The sequence below is a fragment of the Gobius niger genome (assembly GCF_951799975.1).
Source record: "Gobius niger genome assembly, chromosome: 6".
Taxonomy (NCBI): Eukaryota; Metazoa; Chordata; class Actinopteri; order Gobiiformes; family Gobiidae; genus Gobius; species Gobius niger.
In genome coordinates, this window is record NC_136857.1 from 38,065,878 (window position 1) to 38,089,406 (window position 23,529).

A 23,529-nucleotide genomic window follows, 5' to 3' on the forward strand; every position below is an offset into this window, starting at 1 on the left:
CCGCACCAATTCGACCCGCTGTCTTTACCCAAATGTTGTCTGCATTTTTTTTTTTTTGGGGTTTTTAGCAGATTTTTGTCACTTATTTGTTCACTCTTTAATGGCTTCACTGTCACATTTTTGTAACATTTGTGTCACTTTTTACATTGCACTTTTGTTTTTCTTTTGTCGCTTTTTTGTTGATTTTCAACCTTGTTTATGTCTCATTTTCATCGCTATTTAGAGGCTTTTTTTCAAGAAGCTTTTACATTTAGAAAGTGGAGAAAATCGCTCGGTTCAGGTGTGGATTAAAACCTCTTACCACCCGCCAAAACCAAATGCAGTCTCTCCTCTTTTCCATTGTCGTCACTTTTTATTTCCTTTATGTGTTTTTGTCACTTTTTTTTATGTCACTTTTGTCACTTTTTGTTGGATTTTTTTTTAGCTGGATTTTTGCCGCTTTTTTGCTGGATTTTTGTTGCTTTTTTGCTGGATTTTTGTTGCTTTTTTGCTGGATTATTGTCACTTTTTTGCTGGATTTTTGCCGCTTTTTTGCTGGACTTTTGCCGCTTTTTTGCTGGATTTTTGTCGCTTTTTTGCTGGATTTTTGTCGCTTTTTTGCTATATTTGTGTCACTTTTTTTGCTGGATTTTTGGAGAAAACATGTTCAGGTGGGAGTTAAGAGGTTAAGAAGCTACACAACACTGAAGTTTATTTTCTCCTCACGCCGTGTCTGTGGGACCGACCTGTGGCGTGGACTCTGCGGAGCTTCAGCGCCTCCTCCAGGACCTCCTGCCTCCTCCGGTTCTCCTCTTTGGAGCGACACAGTTCCTCCTCATACTCCAATATCGTCCTCTCCACCAGCTCAAAGATCTCCTCCGCAGCCGCATTCAGCCGCTCCGTCACCAAAGCCCTCAGAGTCTGGCTCCTTTTGGACATGTTCACAAACAGTTTTTAGCTTTAGCTTTAGCACTGAAGCTAACCGGAAGCTAACATAAGTAGAAACAGGTTTAGCTGATGCGCCTCAACTTCAGGGTTTTCACACAAAAAACACCAAAGATTATTCGTTACAAGAAACACACACGATTTCTCCACGTGTTTGAAATAATATGTGTGAATTATGATTGAAGACGAAGAGGAAGTCGTTCTAATGACGCCGCGTCGTGGCTGCGCGACAGGCGGAAGCACTTTCGACATTGATAAAAAAAAAAAAAAAGTCTCTGGGTTTCTTATTAGAGGGACATTAATACGTTTAAGTCCATATTTTAAATGTTTTTGTTTCACTTCTTAACTGAGCACATTTTCTTAAATCGTCTTGAAAAGAGTTGCAAAATTACGGCAACTTATTGCATTCATTTAAAAAAAAAAAAAGTTTTTGTTTTCACGAGAATAGATTCTGTTTTTACGAGAAAAGTTTCTGTTTTTATGACCAAAAATGCCTAAGCCCTGGGGAGGTGACATGAGTGATAAAGGGTCATTATGTCGTGTGTGCTGTGCGCCTGTGGTGAAGTTAGATGACATTCAGATAGACTATTCAGATGTTCAACATTACGTTGACTGAATCCGACACTATTCATGGCTTTAGCTCAGGGGTGTCCAAACTTTTTTCATGGGGGGCCGCATACTGAAGTGTACACAGGGGCCATAGATCGGTAGTTAGTGCCGCAAAACCTTTGACTAGCAGAGGTTTAAATTGCCCCCACACCTTTATTTCTGCTCCAAACCTTCATGCCAGCTCTGTCTCACAGTAAAAGGTTAGTTGTTTGGTTAGAATTGTGTGGAATTATTACATTTCAAATAAAAAGGACCATCTCTGATGATGCGTCCCGATTCAGCAAAAAGGCAGAGGGCCACCAAAATTGGTCTGAGGGCCGCATTTGGCCCCCGGGCCGCACTTTGGACACCCCTGCTTTAGCTGGTCAAAAACTAGCCTAGCCTTCGAACAAGCCCTGCACAGGCCAGGGTGATGGTCTAGTGGGAGCCTGTGGGAGAGATGCTTGTGACTACTACTTGCTGGCGGTGCTCGGTGATGGCTTTCCTCATAACCGCTCTATTAAGGGACCGTCACCAAATGACTCTGCTAAACTCAATGGAAGCTTTGTTTTTAGGGCATTTGACCCACTTTAGAATATTGGGACGCCTTATGGGCCACTTGGCAAAAAGCTAGTACTAATTGTAGAGTGATTTGAGATCACTGGGTAAAATACCCTTAAAAATAAATACATATTGTTTTTCCATCGAGTCTAGTTTAGTCATTTGTTGACGGTCCCTTAATTGTGCAGAAAGTAATGTGTGAGAGCGGGTAATGTGTGAGAGTGTAATGTGAGAGAGCGGGTTATGTGTGAGAGTGGGTAATGTGTGAGAGAGGGTAATGTGTGAGAGTGGGTAATGTGTGAGAGTGGGTAATGTGTGAGAGAGGGTAATGTGTGAGAGTGGGTAATGTGTGAGAGTGGGTAATGTGTGAGAGAGGGTAATGTGTGAGAGTGGGTAATGTGGGAGAGTTGGTGATGTGGGAGAGCGGGTAATGTGAGAGTGGGTGATGTGTGAGAGTGGGTAATGTGTGAGAGCGGGTTATGTGTGAGAGCGGGTTATGTGTGAGAGCGGGTAATGTGTGAGAGCGGGTAATGTGTGAGAGAGGGTAATGTGAGAGAGCGGGTTATGTGTGAGAGTGGGTAATGTGTGAGAGCGGGTTATGTGTGAGAGCGGGTTATGTGTGAGAGCGGGTTATGTGTGAGAGCGGGTTATGTGTGAGAGCGGGTTATGTGTGAGAGCGGGTAATGTGTGAGAGCGGGTAATGTGTGAGAGAGGGTAATGTGAGAGAGCGGGTTATGTGTGAGAGTGGGTAATGTGTGAGAGCGGGTAATGTGTGAGAGAGGGTAATGTGTGAGAGTGGGTAATGTGAGAGAGCGGGTAATGTGAGAGAGTGGGTAATGTGTGAGAGTGGGTAATGTGTGAGAGTGGGTAATGTGGGAGAGTGGGTAATGTGAGAGAGCGGTTAATGTGTGAGAGCGGGTAATGTGTGAGAGTGGGTAATGTGTGAGAGTGGGTAATGTGGGAGAGTGGGTAATGTGAGAGAGCGGTTAATGTGTGAGAGTGGGTAATGTGTGAGAGCGGGCAATGTGAGAGAGTGGGTAATGTGGGAGAGTGGGTAATGTGAGAGAGCGGTTAATGTGTGAGAGTGGGTAATGTGTGAGAGCGGGCAATGTGAGAGAGTGGGTAATGTGAGAGAGCGGGTAATGTGTGAGAGTGGGTAATGTGTGAGAGTGGGTAATGTGAGAGAGTGGGTAATGTGTGAGAGCGGGTAATGTGAGAGAGTGGGTAATGTGTGAGAGCGGGTAATGTGAGAGAGTGGGTAATGTGTGAGAGCGGGTAATGTGTGAGAGTGGGTAATGTGTGAGAGTGTAATGTGTGAGAGCGGGTAATGTGTGAGAGTGGGTAATGTGGGAGAGTGGGTAATGTGAGAGAGCGGTTAATGTGTGAGAGTGGGTAATGTGTGAGAGCGGGTAATGTGTGAGAGCGGGTAATGTGAGAGAGTGGGTAATGTGTGAGAGCGGGTAATGTGTGAGAGTGGGTAATGTGTGAGAGCGGGTAATGTGAGAGAGTGGGTAATGTGTGAGAGCGGGTAATGTGAGAGAGTGGGTAATGTGTGAGAGTGGGTAATGTGTGAGAGCGGGTAATGTGTGAGAGTGGGTAATGTGTGAGAGCGGGTAATGTGAGAGAGTGGGTAATGTGTGAGAGTGGGTAATGTGTGAGAGCGGGTAATGTGTGAGAGCGGGTAATGTGTGAGAGTGGGTAATGTGTGAGAGCGGGTAATGTGTGAGAGCGGGTAATGTGTGAGAGCGGGTAATGTGTGAGAGTGGGTAATGTGTGAGAGAGTAATGTGTGAGAGTGGGTAATGTGTGAGAGTAGGTGATGTGTGAGAGCAGGTAACGTGTGAGAGTGGGTAATGTGTGAGAGAGTAATGTGTGAGAGTGGGTAATGTGTGAGAGTAGGTGATGTGTGAGAGTGGGTAATGTGTAAGAGTGGGTAATGTGTGAGAGCGGGTAATGTGTGAGAGCGGGTAATGTGTGAGAGAGTAATGTGTGAGAGTGGGTAATGTGTGAGAGTAGGTGATGTGTGAGAGCAGGTAACGTGTGAGAGTGGGTAATGTGTGAGAGAGTAATGTGTGAGAGTGGGTAATGTGTGAGAGTAGGTGATGTGTGAGAGTGGGTAATGTGTAAGAGTGGGTAATGCGTTTACTTCCGGGTTCGCAGATTTCCGAAAAAAATCTTTAAAACCATAATCAATGTTTTGAAACTGTTTTTCGAGAGTTACTGAACAGACTTTTTCATCAGGCCCATGAGCCAAACATGCTGAACCTACTGCTATAAAAGTCATTTTTACCTAAATTGCTACGGCCGGATTCATCTCCCAAACAGAAGCATGTTAATGTTTATGGATTAATAACCGACTCTGGGTGAACATTTACAGAGACATTAAAGTTTCACAAATGTCTTTTGTGTAAATTTATGACTGAACAGAAAGAAAATCATAGCAGTTTGGCCTCACAGAGGGATATAAAAACAGCAAAAGAAAAATGTCATTTTGTTTTAGTCCAATTAGAGCCACAGAAATATTTCCTTGATAAATAATTATTTAGTCGTCACCAGAACCATGTTTATGTAAAGTGCCTCTGCAGCTCCGCTTCTTCATGAAGCTGTTCTCACAGAGTGAACACCCGAAAGGCCTCTGCCCCGTTATTTCCAAACTGGTTTAAACTCTACGATCTGGAGCTTGTTCAGATTGAAGAATTGTCCTGAGACCCAGACACATTTACAATAAAACACTCTACAGACTCTGTCAGTTATTTAAATCCTTGTTTAGTCGTTTCAGCCCTAGAGCAGGGAGGGTCATAAAAACATGTCTTTGCTTTACAGTCAAGGGTTTCAACATTTTGCCAAAGACACCATGTCTGCAAACTCTCCAGAACAATGAGTAGATCAAACCATGAGGCTTTAATATTCAATAGAAACAGAATAAACCAATTTGAATTATTGCGATGATGTGACCCAACCCTCCCAGTGACTGTGGGGGGTAGAGTCAGTCCAAAGCACGGTGGGGTCACTGTCCTGAGGGGCTGACGCAGAAGCGCTGCTGGTGGATGGAATCAAGGTATCAGAAGAGAAATGTGAATTATCAACAACCATCAGATGGTCAGAGTCAGAGACAACGTCTGCATGGACATCGTCAGGCACAGGTCTGTGTCCGACATCGTCAGGCGTCGGTCTGTGTCCGACATCGTCAGGCACAGGTCTGTGTCCGACATCGTCAGGCACAGGTCTGTGTCCGACATCGTCAGGCACAGGTCTGTGTCCGACATCGTCAGGCACAGGTCTGTGTCCGACATCGTCAGGCACAGGTCTGTGTCCGACATCGTCAGGCACAGGTCTGTGTCCGACATCGTCAGGCACAGGTCTGTGTCCGACATCGTCAGGCACAGGTCTGTGTCCGACATCGTCAGGCACAGGTCTGTGTCCGACATCGTCAGGCACAGGTCTGTGTCCGACATCGTCAGGCACAGGTCTGTGTCCGACATCGTCAGGCGTCGGTCTGTGTCCGACATCGTCAGGCACAGGTCTGTGTCGAACATCGTCAGGCGTCGGTCTGTGTCCGACATCGTCAGGCGTCGGTCTGTGTCCGACATCGTCAGGCACAGGTCTGTGTCCGACATCGTCAGGCGTCGGTCTGTGTCCGACATCGTCAGGCACAGGTCTGTGTCGAACATCGTCAGGCGTCGGTCTGTGTCCGACATCGTCAGGCACAGGTCTGTGTCCGACATCGTCAGGCGTCGGTCTGTGTCCGACATCGTCAGGCGTCGGTCTGTGTCCGACATCGTCAGGCGTCGGTCTGTGTCCGACATCGTCAGGCGCCGGTCTGTGTCCGACATCGTCAGGCACAGGTCTGTGTCCGACATCGTCAGGCACAGGTCTGTGTCCGACATCGTCAGGCACAGGTCTGTGTCCGACATCGTCAGGCACAGGTCTGTGTCCGACATCGTCAGGCGCCGGTCTGTGTCCGACATCGTCAGGCACAGGTCTGTGTCCGACATCGTCAGGCACAGGTCTGTGTCCGACATCGTCAGGCACAGGTCTGTGTCCGACATCGTCAGGCACAGGTCTGTGTCGAACATCGTCAGGCGTCGGTCTGTGTCCGACATCGTCAGGCGTCGGTCTGTGTCCGACATCGTCAGGCGTCGGTCTGTGTCCGACATCGTCAGGCACAGGTCTGTGTCCGACATCGTCAGGCGTCGGTCTGTGTCCGACATCGTCAGGCGTCGGTCTGTGTCCGACATCGTCAGGCGTCGGTCTGTGTCCGACATCGTCAGGCGCCGGTCTGTGTCCGACATCGTCAGGCACAGGTCTGTGTCCGACATCGTCAGGCGCAGGTCTGTGTCCGACATCGTCAGGCGCCGGTCTGTGTCCGACATCGTCAGGCACAGGTCTGTGTCCGACATCGTCAGGCGCCGGTCTGTGTCCGACATCGTCAGGCACAGGTCTGTGTCCGACATCGTCAGGCACAGGTCTGTGTCCGACATCGTCAGGCGCCGGTCTGTGTCCGACATCGTCAGGCACAGGTCTGTGTCCGACATCGTCAGGCGCCGGTCTGTGTCCGACATCGTCAGGCACAGGTCTGTGTCCGACATCGTCAGGCACAGGTCTGTGTCCGACATCGTCAGGCACAGGTCTGTGTCCGACATCGTCAGGCGCCGGTCTGTGTCCGACATCGTCAGGCACAGGTCTGTGTCCGACATCGTCAGGCACAGGTCTGTGTCGAACATCGTCAGGCGTCGGTCTGTGTCCGACATCGTCAGGCACAGGTCTGTGTCCGACATCGTCAGGCACAGGTCTGTGTCCGACATCGTCAGGCACAGGTCTGTGTCCGACATCGTCAGGCACAGGTCTGTGTCCGACATCGTCAGGCGTCGGTCTGTGTCCGACATCGTCAGGCGTCGGTCTGTGTCTGACATCGTCAGGCGTCGGTCTGTGTCCGACATCGTCAGGTAGAAAGTTCTGCTCAGTAAACACTTCTGGATTGAGTGGACAGATCCCTGTGGACTTAAAGCCAGACAGGATGTTTGATGGTGTCATGGCTGAAGTTAGAGCTTGTCCACTAAGAGCTGCGATGTCCTTGATGGAGATGGTTCTACCATTATTCATCCTCATCCAGCTGGCTGTTGCTCTGTTGAAGAAGGTCTTCATTGGACCGTACACGGTTCGATCGAGTGGCTGTAATCGACGAGACGTATGTGGGGGAAGCGTGACGATGACAATACCACTGGCCTTGGCCAGAAATGCAGCTTCCAGTGAAATGTGTGACTCGTGGTTGTCCATGATCAGTAATACTGGACGTTCAGAAGAACAATGAGTTTGAGTGATGAAGAACGGGAGGAAGCTCTCACTGAACACCTCACTGGTCCAGCCGGACTCCGAGGCGGCTCCAGCAGCTCCTGGGACGGCTCCCGCGAGGAACGCTGGCTTCATCTGGACGCTAGGAAAGGCGTAAAACGGAGGAAGCGCGTTCCCCGACGCATTTATCGAACAAACCGCGGTGACAGCCCCAGCTAGTCTTTTACCAGGAGTGGAGACGACCATTCCAGGGTTCTGCTCGATGGTAAACCCAGTCTCATCCAGGTTATAAACATCGTGAGGACTGAAGTGATGTCTGAAACAAGAGGAAACCATTCTTTAGGCCACGTTTAAGAACTGTAATGTTTTAATGTTTTCTAGGGCCGATTTGGAAATGTCCACTATTAACCAATACTGAGACTTTCTGAAAGCATTTTCTCCTGTGTCAGATCAGTTCACTGTCCTCGAACAGGACGGAGATCTGGCTCGATATCTCTTAATTCTAATATTTTCCGCTTTCACCGGCAGCGTCTCGGCTTAATATTCATCTCACTTTCACGGCCTTACCTGTCGTACACATCCTTGAGTTTTCTAAAGAATTCCCCGACTGCAGTTTTGTTAAAGGCCATAGACTTTGCCGCTGAGCTCGCCTCCGGTTTCCGACATGTGAGGTTATGTCGCTTCTTAAACCCCTCGAACCAGTCTTCTCCTGAAAGGCAGAATCTTTGCTTTATAATCAACACTGGCCTGGGCGATACTGACAAACATGTACATCTTACATTTTCTGGGACTTTCTCGATAATGATAAAGCCATATGTTTGCAGCAATACCGGTTCAGTGCCGTAAATGAGGTTTAGGTACCTGCTGATATTACCTGCCATCCGGTTCTCCTCCCAGCCTCTCGGGGTTTTATCGAGGCGATTCCGTCGGGCGAACTCGTAGGCCAGAGCTCGACACTTCCTCGCCGTGAGACCGTGAAACCGCTGATCGAGCTCTCTGATGTGCTCGGCCAACGTCTTCTCCATGTGGTTGGAAATCACCAGGCCGGTCACGCAGTTCTGGTACCCGAAGTTCGCCCTTCCGTCCTCGTTCTGCTTTAGAAATCTTTGTAAGGTTGAGTTTGACAGGCCGAAGTTAGCTGCGGCTTTTCGGACGGAAACTCCGTGTTTTTCGTGCTGTTCCGCCGCTTTCTTAAGGCTTTCCAGGTACGTCGTCCGATCCGTGTTTCTCACAAAGACTCTGGGCGTGACCATCTGCAACACGTGAGAAATGTTCATTACAAACATGGACTAAAGCTCGACCGTTTGGGTCCGATAACGACATGGCGGGGTTGGGCAGTAATGTCTCTCAAATAGCCTCGAGCTAACCATGTATTATCACAGTAAAGATTTCAATCAAACAAATATATAGAAATACGTCGATTAGAGGTCGATGAGGTTTCTCTGAGGCCGATCTGCACCAGCTACATTTTAACGTGGCAGTGTTGAACTGGGACAGCAGGGGGCGCTGTATGAGAAGCATAAATCAGGACATTCATGTTTAGGTGGTTCTTCAGAGGAAACATAAAAGTCATCAGATTCCAAAACAAAACAACAGTAAGTCTCTGGGCCAGATCTTGTGACTGGCGCAGTCCGTGCGCAACTCTAAAGGCAACGTGGTGCGCGCCTCAAGTGCCACAACACCAGGTCTGATCTGAGTTTTAAGGAGACATTTCCATCGTGTGTCAGTCTTTACCTCCTGATGATGCTCCTGTAGCCACAGCTCAGTCCAAAAGAAAGAAGCACATTTTACAGGGAGCAGAGCAACTTTTTTTTTTCCAATTCAGCCGCTCCAAGAATCCTGCAGCTGTAGCTCAAATGTTCCAATACGCTACAGTTTTTCACTCTGCAACTCCTGAAATGACAGTTTCTCACATTTGACATTTCGGAACTTTGTGCATTTGAACGCGAGGCTGCTGCCTCTCTGTCCCGCCCGCTCACCTTGGATCTGCAGTGAGCGGCTGCAGCAGTGGAGGGACACTTTTATTTCTTTAATCTTTATTGAACATTGCGCTGCATCAGCATGTTACGCGTGTACAAGAGAACCCCCCCCTCGTAACCCACCGCCTTCCGCAGGTCTGGGGAAAGCATGGGGAGGGGGCGGCACCACAACATCGCAATGCGAGTCTGTCCCCCCTCATGTCCTGCCCACTTTTTGCACCAGGTATGACACTGAAGATTGCAAGGAGCGCCACCGTCTGCGCAGTCGTCTGCTCTACAGCCTGCGCTGTGAACCACAAGATCTGGCCCTATGTCTCTTATGAAATTATGCACAACAGTCTACAACATAAAACGTGTAAAATATGTGAGAGCTCTTCGTAAAGCTCTGACTGAGCTCGTCCCAATGTATAAAAAACAAAACACGGGAAGTTCTTCAAGAGCTACAGTGTGCGCATAAGTCTCCGCCCCCTTTAACTTTGGCCAGGCTGTGGACCACAAACATGAATATACAGATTAGACAGGTAGACTTCATTTAAGGCTTATTCATACTTCACAAGACACAAGAACTTCTTGTTCTTGCGCCCTGAGCTGCAGAACAAAATGACGTCACTTTTGCCTTGTAGCCATGGAAACGTTTTGTATCTGACGACAGTTTCATGGCGACAAGGCAAAAGTGACTTCATTTTGTTCTGCAGCTCAGGGCGCAAGAACAAGACGTGAAGCATGAATGAGCCTTAAGTCTGAGCTCCACACACCTTCTCTCTCTCAGTCCTTCACATATTTATGTTCTCAGCTCCGATGCAGATCCACCGCGGCGCTAAAACGCGCTTTAGTTTCCATGCAGAAGCGAAACCACGCGGTGCTTTTGGGGAGAGTCTTTATTTCAATCAAAATGACGGACGGCCTTCAAAAAGCTAATGACATTCTGTAAATGACGGAGAATGTTGGGTTAATGTGACCTCTGGACCTCATCAGAATAAACTGGTGATCAGCTGAATGGTCTCACCTGTGAGTGCGCCGCCTTCAGGTGTGCGCTGAGGCCGCTCCTCGTCAGGAACGTCTTCTCGCACGCGGCGCACGGAATCGGCCGCTGCTCCGCGTGCGGCGTCGAGCGTTTCTTCTTCTGAGAGAAAACCTTCTGACCGAACGGGCCCGTGTGAGCGTCCACGTGTTCCTCTAAGCGCCAGAGTCCAGGGGCGGGGCAGGAGTTCGCCTGAGCTCCGTCTCTCCTGCGTTTGGGGGAAACGCTGAAGTCGTCTCGCTCGTCCTGGTTCAGCCTCCAGGTCTGAGCCTCGTCCTCCGCCTCGTCACCGCCGCACACGTCCATGTATTTACGCATGTACTCGTTCAAACGCCACTCTGAGGCCGTCTCCATGGCGACGGGCAGCTCGTCAGGCTCCTCCTCCTTCACCTCCACACGAGGAGCGTCGGGGTTTTCCTGAAGCGATTCCTCTGAGGGAAACAAAAACAGAGAACGTCAAGTTTCTGTGACTGATCCATAAAACCGACTGAAACTAAAACACATACTCGATATATACACGTCCAGAGCAGTACTTTAACAATACTTCATCTTTTATACCACTAAAATATTTGTCATATTGAACCAGAATTGAACCACAAATTTGGGAAAATGGGGCTTACGGTGGGCAAAAAAAAATCTGTTAGTTATTGTTAATTTGGGCTCATGTCCATCAGCCGTCCCACACTCACATTCATCCTGACCTATGTAGAGGCAAACACCGACCCCCGACCTTCTGCTGTGAAGCATGAGAGCCAACCACTGTGCCACCGACCCGAGTGAGGAGGCCACTCCTGCTCTGCACTGACAGGTTTGACTCCACACTGGAGGTTTATGCCCTTCACACGACCCTCCTGACCCCTGAGAGAAGGACCTACGTGATGTGTGGAGCCTTAGCACCTCCTCCAGGACCTGCTGTCTCCTCTGGTTCTCCTCCAGGACCTGCTGTCTCCTCTGGTTCTCCTCCAGGACCTGCTGTCTCCTCTGGTTCTCCTCCAGGACCTGCTGTCTCCTCTGGTTCTCCTCCAGGACCTGCTGGTTCTCCTCTTTGGAGCGACACAGTTCCTCCTCATACTCCGCGATGGTCCTCTCCACCAGCTCACAGATCTCCTCCGCGGCCGCGCTCAGCCGCTCCGTCACCAGAGCCCTCAGCGTCTGCTCCTCTGGCTCCTCTGGCTCCTCTTTAATCTGTGGAGTCACTTGGAACTCCTGCTTCAAACTGGCCTCATTCGCTGAAAGAAACAAAAATAGAATTTGTCAATTTGTCAAAGAGACAAAGCGCTGCTTTAAATCCTTCAGTCTGAACTTTAGAAATGAAGGACTGACATTTAAACTTCACACGGAACATTTCCATTTTCCTTTGAGGTGGATCATCTGGTCAGGCAGACTCTGTGAGACCAGGATTTGTTTTCCTCCTGACTTTAGTAGAACCCTGGTCACGCTCGCTGCTGCGGCTCGACCGATATGAAAAGGGTTGGAAGATATTTTGAGTAATTTAATTTGATGTAATTTTTTTGAATCTCTCAAATTGACAATAGTTCCAGAAAGAGGAGACTCTAAGTCTCTTATGGTTCTGAAAGTTTACAACATAAAGGTGAACAAACTTATGAGCGATTTTCCCCTTGATGGGAGAACTCATCATAAAGCTCTGACTGAGCTCTTTCCAAAGTCACTTTCAGTCAGGGCTGAAACGACTGATCGACGACTAATAGATTATTGAACTATTTCAGTAATTGATTAATCGTTTTCTGGTTCACACAGACTCAAATAGATGAAAATGCAGTATTTCTGATGGTTTTATATCTGTAGTGTTTCTTACAATGTAAATTTCCTGAATTTCTGAGTCTCGTCCAACAAAGAACAAACATTTACTTAAAGTGAATGTTTGTTGGAGGCTCTTAGGTAAATGTTTAGCTTAAGTTAGCGGCGCCACTTTAGCTTTATGTGATTAAAACAACATTTTCCTAAACCCTTCACAGCCAAGTGATTAATCAATTAATTGATAGATTAATAGATTAACAATAAACGTCCCCTGCCAACACTGATATAACCATGAGCATAAACATCTGTCCAGGCACTGATTTAGACCCGGACGGTGTGACAGATCAACGTAGGGATCAAATCAACGAAGGGAAAACAAAGCAGAAGTGCGCGACGCGGACGCGCAGCAGAGACGCGGCGCGCACCAAACCATGAAATCAACGAGTTTTTCCCATGGTTATTCCCTTGGATTAGTTCTATGCTTGGTATCAACCCATCGGAGTAACTTTGCATGGAATTCTTAGACCAAGGCATCATCTACTTTAGAGGTTCTTCACAACGCTTTGAGTGGACCATGTCATGTGGCTGAGCCACACTGTACCACACGCGAGGAAATGTGACAACCACTCTTCGGATGTTCAGCATGAGGCCTCCTTGATATAGTAAGCAAGTTAAAATTGTTGTTATGACACCATACTTAATGAACAAGTGACATCCATATGAGGATGAAAAATGGCATGCGTAAGCTATGTTTACGTGTTATGATAAACACAGGCATCAACAATAGTGTCACGTGTCACAACATTGCTTGTGTTGAATGCTAGTAGCATACAAACAAACAAGGTTGGACGCGTGCTTGGTATCAGAGCTAACATCACAGTTCTTCAAATCGGTAATGTCACTCAAAGCACTTTGGAGGGAGGTTAAAGGAATATGCAGTTAATCTCCAAAAACAGAGCCTACATTTAATGTTCCAACAAGATATAGCCTATAGTACATCGAGCATTTGTGCGATGGAGCAAGATTATATAGCCTATCTATGTATCTGTAAAACACTACACATATCCTGTGGGTATTGCGCAAGGCATAGACTTAGGCTTCTACATGATGGGATTAAGTAACTGTATCTAACATGAGCTTTGTGCGCAATGATACACTGAAATGCCAACAGCCCATCAAGCTATATGACCCATAGACCACATCAAGGCGTCATCAACCATATTTAGTGTCACTCAAAACAGTATTTTTTTTTTTTTTATCTCAATGAGGGTTTTTTTTTCTCTCCTGGTTAAATAAAAGTTTGAATTAATAAATATTATTTGTTTCTACTTTTTCACGTTTCAGATGAGGACATGTGCTGCATCATTACCTGTTCAAGCCTACAGCATTTTGAATATTTGGACATTGGATCACAGAGGACGTTTGTGTAATTTCCAGTGGCACACATCTTGACTCCTGCCATCAAAGATGGAACAAAAATGGCTTTTGCACAAATATTGTTGTAACATTATTTTTGCCTAATAAAACCACTGGAAAAGAATGCTTCCAATTGTTATTGCATGTGTCATACAAACTGAGTATTAAAATAAACATCTACTGGCTGCATTTATAAGCTACCAAGAAAAAAGAAGGATGGCATGTTTTTTTTATTGTTCTAACAAGTGCAATGATCAAAATTATAAGAAGTTGTAAATTTAAAAAATAGATATCTAAAATGAAACTTAAGGGAACTTATATCGGTGCTTAGCTGTTTGGGTGGTTATGAGGAAATGATGAGACATTGCCTTTATACAAGTTGTTATATTAGGCAACTGCAAGTGGGTTCCCAGTTTAAATAAATAAAAAATGAACACGGGTAGGAATTGAACAGATACTCTCATGGACGGGAGTTCAACGCTCTACCTATGTGTCTAGGCGAGCATGACATGTGTAGCTGCATTATCCCAGACTGTTTTGTAGAAAAATGTGTAGTGCCTTTACGAGTTAAGCAATATCAAGTGTAGCAAATTTATTGCGATTCGCCTGGGTGGCCAAAGATTTGACCGTGATGAAACTCTAAACAGCAGGTCCTTCATCGGTGTGAAGTGGATGATGCCTTGGTCTAAGAACCACACGCAAAGTTTCTACGATGTGTGGATTCCAGGGGAATTATTCTTTGAATTCTTTGTTTGGTGCGCGGCGCGTCTCTGCTGCGCGTCCGCGTCGCGCACTTCCGCTTTGTTTTCCCTACGATGATCTGATCCCTACGTTGATCTGTCACAACGGTTCCAGTAATAATAATAATAAAAATAATAATAATAAAAATAATAATAATTAAAAAAATAATAATAATAATACTAATAATAATGCTCCGTAAAAGAGGAGACGCGGGTCAGAGTTTCTTTGTTGTGACGCTTCAGCTCAAATGTCCTTAGAGTTTTTAAACTTCTCAGAAGATCACACAGACCTACCAGCTCTTTCCACCAGGGCAAACATCTCCTCCGCAGCCGCAGACAGCCGCGCAGTCACAAAGCCCCTCAGGGCCAGGCTCCTTATGCTCCTTTTACTCCTTTTACTCCTTATGGACATTTTAACAACTTTAGCTTTAGCCGCGGGAGCTAACCGGAAGAAAACACAAGGATAAAACGAGAACTCGGCGGAGATTCAACAAGAAGTCCAGAAATCCTTCATTCCGGCGGACAGCCCCGCGGACCGTCCATCTCCTGCTTCCGTTAACACCGGCTGATCACGGTCTACACGGTTTTATCACGGTTTTAACGTTTATACACGAGTTTTGTTCGAGCGGAAACAAACCGGAAGTACCATGCGGCACCTCCGTCTCAGATCACACGAGAGTTCGATGCAAACGTAAATACATGAAAGTTCACAAACCAGTCCCAGAGCAGTCACTTCTCATTTAAGGTTTATTTATTAATTCCCAGTGAAACATTTGGGTCGATGAGAAACAAGAACGGGATGCGCAGCTCCGTAGTTATATCAACATCGTTTATGCTTTTTTTTATTTATTTATTTATTTTTTTATTGAACAGTTATTTTAATGTCATAAACATTTATGCCAGGGGTTAAACAAAAAAAAAATAACATAATAAAGAAATAATAATAATAATAAAAAAAATAATAATAAAAAATAATTAAAAAACACACAAAAATTAGAGAGGCAGCCCTTAGCAGCAGCACCCAAAACAGGTTAAAGCATCCAGAGTCTTAATAGCTTTGGGGTTTGAAGAGGAACGTATTGATTCTTTATATTGCACCATTTCGAGTAAGTAGAGTTTAAAAAGGGGATTTTTACCGGAAAATTTACATTTATTAATATGAAATTTCGCAAAAATAATAAAAAGATTTATCACATAAAATTATTTTCGTTTAGAGCCACAGGGATTGTAAAAACCAAAAAGCACATCAGAGTATGTAAGTGAAAGGTTATTAAGGATATAAGTGTGTATATAACGATTAAAGTCTTTCCAAAAAGCTACAGTGAAGGGGCATTTCCAAAATAGGTGGATGACAGTTTCATTGTCCTGATGACAAAAGGAGCAGCTACAGTCAATGTCCTTGTGTAGAGATTGCTTTGCTGGGAAGCACCTGTGGAGCAGTTTAAAACACACATCCCAAAATGTGTTTGTAACCAGGTATTTAGAAGGTAAAGTCCATACAGTGATCCATTTTATGTCAGGTACAAACTGCCTCCAGTAGTGAATGACATAAGGCACAGTAGCAATATCTTTCTGAAGTAAAGCTCTGATTTGTTTGTTACTCATGGAGGGACTGGAGGCAAAACAGATTTTGCCCACAACAGTCTCAAAGACTGACAAAGAAGAAGCAATTGGCCTCTCGAACATCATCGAGAACATCGTTAATGCTGGGTCGCAGGTCCTACAACGTGATGACGTCACTGCGGGGGGAGGAGCCAGTTTTTCCTATTGACAGCATTACACTTTCACAAGTCGTAGCTAAAAAGAAAATGAATGAATTAGAAAAATCATCATTAATATCAGTCACTGGGTCCATGATCTCTCTGTCCTCAAAAATAAAATGTTTTTCCTCTATATAATAGTATTAGGCATTTATAACCCAGCAATAACTAGGTATGTGGAGATTTGTTAAATGGAGTCGCCATTTTTGTCCCCAATATCTGTGACCGGGTTTTGCCCTGATCATTGTTAGAGCGGGACGGCAAATGGCCTGTTTGGCTGAAATTAGACGGTCATTCCCAGAGTAAGTTGCGAGTCATTTCATTTTTAACTTCAATATGCAAGAATGTAATAAACAGCTTTCAAACACTGTGGAGAAGGAGCTGGACACTGTGGAGAAGGAGCTGGACGCTGTGGAGAAGGAGCTGGACGCTGTGGAGAAGGAGCTGGACACTGTGGAGAAGGAGCTGGACACTGTGGAGAAGGAGGTGGACACTGTGGAGAAGGAGCTGGACACTGTGGAGAAGGAGCTGGACACTGTGGAGGAGGTGGACACTGTGGAGAAGGAGGTGGACACTGTGGAGAAGGAGCTGGACACTGTGGAGAAGGAGCTGGACACTGTGGAGAAGGAGGTGGACACTGTGGAGAAGGAGCTGGACATGAAGAGGGTCTTGTTGTCGTTTGCTGCTCAAAGTTGTGTGATCTTTCCAACACCATTCAGTTACTCAGCTCCACTTTCTGTCCACGATCATTAGTTTTGTTTACTCTGCACTGACACAACTGAAAACAGCCTCATTAAACCAAACTCCAATGTTTAAATGAACCAAAGGAGCTAAAATATAACATTATGTTTTAACACGTACAACCAATGGAAATATATTAAATCAATGTTTACTGAAATGTTGATGAAAGAATCTTGAATATGTAAAAAGTTCTGGTCTGACCTCCATTCGTTTCAATGGAAGGGGCGGGACTAAAGACAGATGCTGATTTTGAACTAGAAACCGCTGTAACTTTCTTCATACTGAACACACACACATATCATTGCATATTGTAGGAGGTTACTGCATCTTTCCACTTAAACTATTTACTTGCCTTTCTATTGGCGCATTGAGTTGCCTTGTGTACGAAATGCGCGGTATAAATAAAGTTGCCTTGCCTATTGAGTTTGAACATTTTATCCACATTCCTACTTTGGGCCTTTCACACTGTTTACAATCACACATACATGTAGTGCTGCTAAATTACTCTAAAACTTCTCTTTGTGATACAAAAACTAGAACTTCTGCAACAAGAAGAAATGAGACTGAGCAGCTGATCAAAGTTGGATCATTTTCTGTCAGGTTTTCAGTGTGTCCTGACCGTGATGGTGGTGGAGCCTCCACAGGAACAGTCAGGTCCTGGTCCCACATCCAGGCCGTTCCTGCAGCTCAGTCACCATCAGAGGCTGAAGGACTTCACCAACATCGCACACTGAAAGATGAAGAGTTTAATCCTCTGTTTCCATGGTTACTGTTGCATTTACATGGCCTATATATAAGCTGCATATTATTTATGTTTGGAAACATGTGAGACTGCAGAATAAATGGATCTGAACTAAACCTGATCTGAGCAGTCATGGAACACGACTCATGCAACAGAAATGTGTTAAAACTCGTGTGTAAAGTCAGAGGAGACGACTTATTCAGAGTCATCTGTTCCTCAGGGGCGGGATCTTCTCTGTGCAGCTCCGATGCCAACAGCCCTCGTTAGTACGACATTTCTAAAATGTTTTTATGAAAACCAGCCTGGTGGCAGAGCATCGAGCTCAACAACCAACCACGGTCTAAACGAGAACATTTGTGCCTTTTCCATCAGGACGTCATGACTGAGGGAAAACCTGACAGGAAATGACAAAGGCATGTGGTCTTCAACTTTTGATCAGCTGCTAAACAGATACTTGGAACCTTTTTAAGATCCAACCAGGCAACAGAAGAACAACTTCACTTTTCACTTACAGCGCAAAGTTTATAAAACATTTGTTCGTTCATTCGTTATTTTATTTTGAACATGTGAGCAACACAACACACCTTTACAAATTTTAAACGTAAAGGCTATTACAAATCAAAAAGACAAAAGCAAACTTGTCAGTTCCCTTGAAAAGCCAAATACAAATGCACATGTCCAAAAACATTCATTCATTCAGACTCAGTATTTACAGTACAGGGAGTACAGTAAGTACAGGAGGATCGCTGTTATTCTTTATTTAACTGGTTTGTAAACAGATGATTTTTCCGAGCTTGAGGAGCTGTTTATTTAAATCACAGATCTTTTACGGCACCAACGCTCTGTTTGTGAACCATGTTTTGACCCACCATAGAACTATTCATATATATTTAACACATTTGCGTTGCCCACCAGTGCCTCGGATGTGACGACGATCCCCCTCATAGCTTTGGTTTGTTTGCCACCAAGACTGGAGAACTTAAGGCTAACCGCTGTGCCACCATGGAGAAAATGAGCTTGGTCACAGCGGGGATTAAGAGGTTAACCTTTGAAATGTTAAAGAGGGGGTATTGTGCTTTTTTCAGTCCCATAGCACCAGTCTACATCACACTACAATGATGACAAACCTTCTGTTGGTCTGTAAATGCAGTAAATTAGAATAACTGCCTTGTATAAAATGTCTCTCTCAAAATGGCTGTAGTGAATGTCTTGAAATAGGCCTCTGTCTCTTTAAGAACCTCTGAGCCTTTAGACACGCCCCCTCCACACGCTGTCTGTGGCATCAGTGGGGAGGGGGTTCTGCTGAGGAGCAGTGGTTGGTTACTCGGCTGGTGACGAAAGCTCGGAGGCGTCTCCAGGAGGTGGGGGCGTTCCTAGGTGGACTCAGGCAAACCTATCCCTAAAATGGCCGCCGTCAGAGTTTTTACAGATTACTCAAAAATACGTGAATGTGCCAAGGCAACACTTCAGGCATGTTTTTAATGAGGGAGTGACAGAATAACATCCATAACGTCCATTTTGCATAATACCCCCCCTTTAATCCTGACAATGCTCAGTCAGTTGTGAGTTTTCCGTGGCGGCTGGATCGTCTACGTGTTCTCCCATGTGTTCTCCCATGTGTTCTCCCATGTGTTCTCCCATGTGTTCTCCCATGTGTTCTCCCATGTGTTCTCCCATGTGTTCTCCCATGTGTTCTCCCATGTGTTCTCCCATGTGCTGCTCTCCGTGTTCTCCCATGTGTTCTCCCATGTGCTGCTTGCCGTGCTTGGCCACGTGCACCAGCAGCTCGCGGTTCCTCCAGTAGCCCTTCCCGCACACGGGGCAGGTGAGCGGCCTGAACTCCGTGTGCCGCAGCATGTGCTCCTTCAGGTGTCCTTTGGTCTTGAAGGTCCGGTCGCAGACGGAGCAGCCGAAGGGCCGGGCCTGGGAGTGCGTGGTGTTCATGTGCAGGTTGAGGGCGCCCTTCGTGGCCAGGCGCTTCTCGCACTGCGGGCACTGGAACGGCAGCTCGCCCGTGTGCAGCATCATGTGGATCTTCACGTACTTCTCCCCGAGGAAGCTGCGGTTACAGACGGAGCAGCTGTACGTTTTCACCCCGGAGTGGATCTTCTTGTGTCTGTTCAGGTCGCAGCCTCTGAGGAAGATCTTGTTACAAACCGAACAGGCTTTAGGTTTAGTTTTGCGGCTCTTTTTGAAAGCCATCATGGCCGCCGCTCTCTCGTCCCTGTCCTCTGTCTCCAAACTGTCCGTCCTCACGTCCTCGCTCAGGGGAACCGTCCAGACCTCCGCAGCGACCCTCGCGTCCTGGGCCACGGGCAGCTCGTCTGACTCCTCCCTTTTCACCCGGACGCGCAGAGCTTCGAGGATTTGTGGACTTTGTTCCTGCTTCACATCCGGAGCTTCTGTGAGATTCTCCAAGTGGTGGATTTCTGTTTTGGGTCAGAAAACATGAAACATAAAACAAACCATAAACCACCGGGATTAAAACGCTTTCTGAAACAAGTAGGTTTTCAGTTTGCTGTTAAAAACCTCGACACAGTCAAGTGAGTGCAAGGAAAGGTCGGGCGAACACCTGGAAGGAGCGATCGCCTCTGGTCTTAACCTCTTACCACACGCCAAAAACAAATGCATTCTCTCCTCTTTGCCATTGTCACTTTTTTTTGCTGGATTTTTGTCCCTTTTTTTTGTATTTTTATCTTTTTTTTGCTGGATTGTCACTTTTTTTGCTGGATTTTTGTTACTTTTTTTTGCTGGATTATTGTCACTTTTTTCTGGATTTTTGTCACTTTTTTTTGCTCGATTTTTGTCACTTTTTTTGCTCGATTTTTGTCACTATTTCCTGGAATTTTGTCACTTTTTTCTGAATTTTAGTCTTTTTTCTGCTGGATTTTTGTCTTTTTTTTGCTGGATTTTTGTCACTTTTTGCTGGGTTTTTGTCACTTTTTTTTGCTGGATTTTTGTCTTTTTTTTTGCTGGATTTTTGTCTTTTTTCTGCTGGATTTTTGTCTTTTTTTTAATGGATTTTTGTCTTTTTTCTGCTGGATTTTTGTCTTTTTTCTGCTGGATTTTTGTCTTTTTTCTGCTGGATTTTTGTCTTTTTTTGATGGATTTTTGTCATTTTTTTGCTGGATTTTTGTCTTTTTTTGCTGGATTTTTGTCTTTTTTCTGCTGGATTTTTGTCTTTTTTTTGATGGATTTTTGTCTTTTTTCTGCTGGATTTTTGTCTTTTTTTGATGGATTTTTGTCACTATTTTTGCTGGATTTTTGTCATTTTTTTAATGGATTTTTGTCACTTTTTTTGCTCGATTTTTGTCACTATTTCTGAATTTTAGTCTTTTTTCTGCTGGATTTTTGTCACTTTTTTTTCTGGATTTTTGTCACTTTTTATTTATTTTTTTGCTGGATTTTTGTCACTTTTTTCTGAATTTTAGTCTTTTTTCTGCTGGATTTTGGCGCTTTCTTGTTGCTCTTTTGTCACTTTTTTGTTGAGTTTTTGTCATTTTTGTCAGCTTAAGCTTGATTTGGTGATACATTATATATATGGGGTAGTTTGGCATTTTTGCGCTAATGCATTTAAATTCTCTTGTAACTCAAGTAACTTCAATTGTAATGACTGATAAATACATGACCATATATTGTTTAAGTTCGTTTAACCTCTTAACCCCCGCCGCAGTTTGGTACTACTCAAATCTAAAGGTTTTTGGACTGGAGAGCAACAGTGTAATGCCTGATTTGAAAGCTAAGACCCACAAAAGTGATCAGAACTTTGTTGTCACATTGTCGGCACCTTTTTGTTACTTTTTTGTTGCTTTTCCGGAAAGTTTGTTTTCACACTTTTGTCGCTTTTGAATGGGGACAATGTGCTCGGTCCAGGTGGGGGTTAAGGGGTTATACGAATCGCAGACTGACATCAGTGTAATGTTTTTACTTTTGAAATATCAATCTGACTCGGTACAATTCCCCCCATGATCTATGGAGAGTCAGTGCAGTGAGTTAAACAGGTCTCCAACCAAGACTCACCTGTTCTGTGTAGCTGGATCTGTCTCCTCTGGTTCTCCTCCTGTCTCCTCCTCTGGTTCTCCTCCTGTAGAACCTCCTGTCTCCTCAGGTTCTCCTCCTGTAGAACCTCCTGTCTCCTCCTCTGGTTCTCCTCCTGTCTCCTCTGGTTCTCCTCCTGTAGAACCTCCTGTCTCCTCTGGTTCTCCTCTTTGGAGCGACACAGTTCCTCCTCATACTCCGCTATGGTCCTCTCCACCAGCCCACAGATCTCCTCCGCGGCCGCGCTCAGCCGCTCCGTCACCAGAGCTCTCAGAGTCCGGCTCCTCTTGGACATTTTCACACTTGTTTTTAGCTTTAGCGTTAGCTTTAGCACTGAAGCTAACCGGAAGCTAACAGAAAGAGAAATGACGCTGAGTTTCGGTGTAGTTTCAGCTTAAACACTTATTCCCCCTCGCTGTGACGGGGACACCGGTGTTTTATCCAAATGCTGAATCTCAAATCTGTGAAATTTACAGATTTGATTTGACACGAACAGGAAGTCGCTCAAACCTCGCACCGGAAGTTGACGCTGAGGAGGAAAAAGGTCAAAGTTTCTGCTGTAGTTTACTGAAAATGTACATTTATTTTTGAGTCGATTTGTTTTAAGTTATGTTTGTTAAATAACATTTAAAAGTATTTAAATTTGTTTTTTGATGTTTCTGTAGCTTCTCTGTCTAAATGTGGCGCAAAAGTTTTTTCTAAAATTTAAATATTTTCAAAAAATGTGTACAAAGTCAGATCTTTGCCGAGTATAACTTAGACAGTCTTTCTCCTCTGAGCATTTCATCTGTAATGTGTAACTGAATGATGCTGGAATCAGCAATAAAACCACAGTATCAGACGTTTTAAACCAATATCTGATCTTTTTTTCTAGTATTGACTCTGAAACTTATACCAGTATTAGATCAGTGCATCTCTATCATTTTTAGATGGATTTGACCTTTTTTTTTGCCGTTGCACCAGCTGACATTATCGACTAATTTAAAATTAAATTGGCTTTAATGTGGACTCTTGCATGAGCTTTACCATTTGTAAGGATGGACATTCTTTTAAAACTAGTTGAAACATTTTATAATACATTTTTTCCTCCCCATATTTACATTGGTCGCACCACCTGACACCGAAAGTGTGACATTTTACCTTTGGGACTGTGGAGCTCTATGGAGCTGTCGGGTCCGACACAAAAAATCCCATGTATTTTTAGCATTGACTTTTCGAAAAAGTCAATTATTAAGAGTTAACCTCTTAACTCCCGCCTGAACCGAGAGGATCTTTTTCCTCACGTCATCAGATTTTTTTCCCATCATTTTTTTGTTGGGTATTCAACTCATTTTTGTAACTTTTTTGTCATTTTTTTGTCATTTTTTGTCACATTTTTTGTCTTTTTTTTTCCTTTTTTTGTCAATTTTTGTCAATTTTTTGGTCAAATTTTTTGTCACATTCTTGGCATTTTTTGTCATTTTTTTGGTCATTTTTTGGTCACATTTTGTCAATTTTTTGTCATTTTTTTGTCTTTTTTTCCACATTTTTTCCACTTTTTCATCCATTTTTCGTCACTTTTTGTCACATTTCCATCATTGTTTTCGTCTCAGTTTTGTTGCTTTTTCACAGCTTTTTTCCAGAAGCTTTTGGATTGGGGTAAAGCCAAACTGTAGAAAATGTGCTCAGTTCAGGTGGGAGTTAAGGTTAAGGGTTTAATGTCACGACGCCGGCTAATCAGCTATAATCAGCTATAATCAGCTATAATCAGCTATCTGAAAACATACAAAAAATATTTATTATTGAAATGTGATGAAAATGTGTTTAAACTCAATAGGTTTGTAGAATAAAGTGATACATGTAATGAAAAGATCACATTATTTTTAAAAGAAATATAAAACTCGGACACAAAAACATGGGTCTTGTCAATGGCCCAATTATCCGCCATATTTATACATAAATATAATGACAATCAATGTGAAAGTATCTAA

At 44.7% G+C, this 23,529-nt stretch overlaps 2 protein-coding genes across 7 annotated transcripts in view; both read right to left on the bottom strand.

Annotated features, from left to right (window-relative positions):
- The window catches only part of LOC306964228 (uncharacterized protein), a 60,524-nt gene extending 38,448 nt beyond the window's left edge, over positions 1 to 22,076 (bottom strand). The window contains exons 1-2 of one of the 6 annotated variants that reach the window (XM_079558199.1): positions 21,705 to 22,076; positions 11,262 to 11,393 (exon numbers count right to left, since the gene is read on the bottom strand). In XM_079558199.1, coding sequence (XP_079414325.1) covers positions 11,262 to 11,393; positions 21,705 to 21,854 — 282 coding nt within the window. In that variant the 5' untranslated portion in view covers positions 21,855 to 22,076. Of the gene's footprint in view, positions 1 to 725; positions 1,123 to 11,261; positions 11,394 to 21,670 lie in introns of those variants that run through there. The other 5 variants (XM_079558204.1, XM_079558203.1, XM_079558202.1 and 2 more) reach the window with 5 other exon arrangements.
- Positions 6,880 to 11,111, bottom strand: LOC306964345 (tigger transposable element-derived protein 6-like; the record flags this gene model as incomplete). The annotated part of the gene is made up of 6 exons (XM_079558337.1): positions 6,880 to 6,891; positions 6,957 to 7,680; positions 7,932 to 8,073; positions 8,239 to 8,617; positions 10,350 to 10,795; positions 11,066 to 11,111. The coding sequence occupies 6 exons, from the start codon at positions 11,109 to 11,111 to the stop codon at positions 6,880 to 6,882; spliced, it is 1,749 nt and encodes a 582-aa protein (XP_079414463.1).
- Positions 22,077 to 23,529: the final 1,453 nt, after the last annotated feature.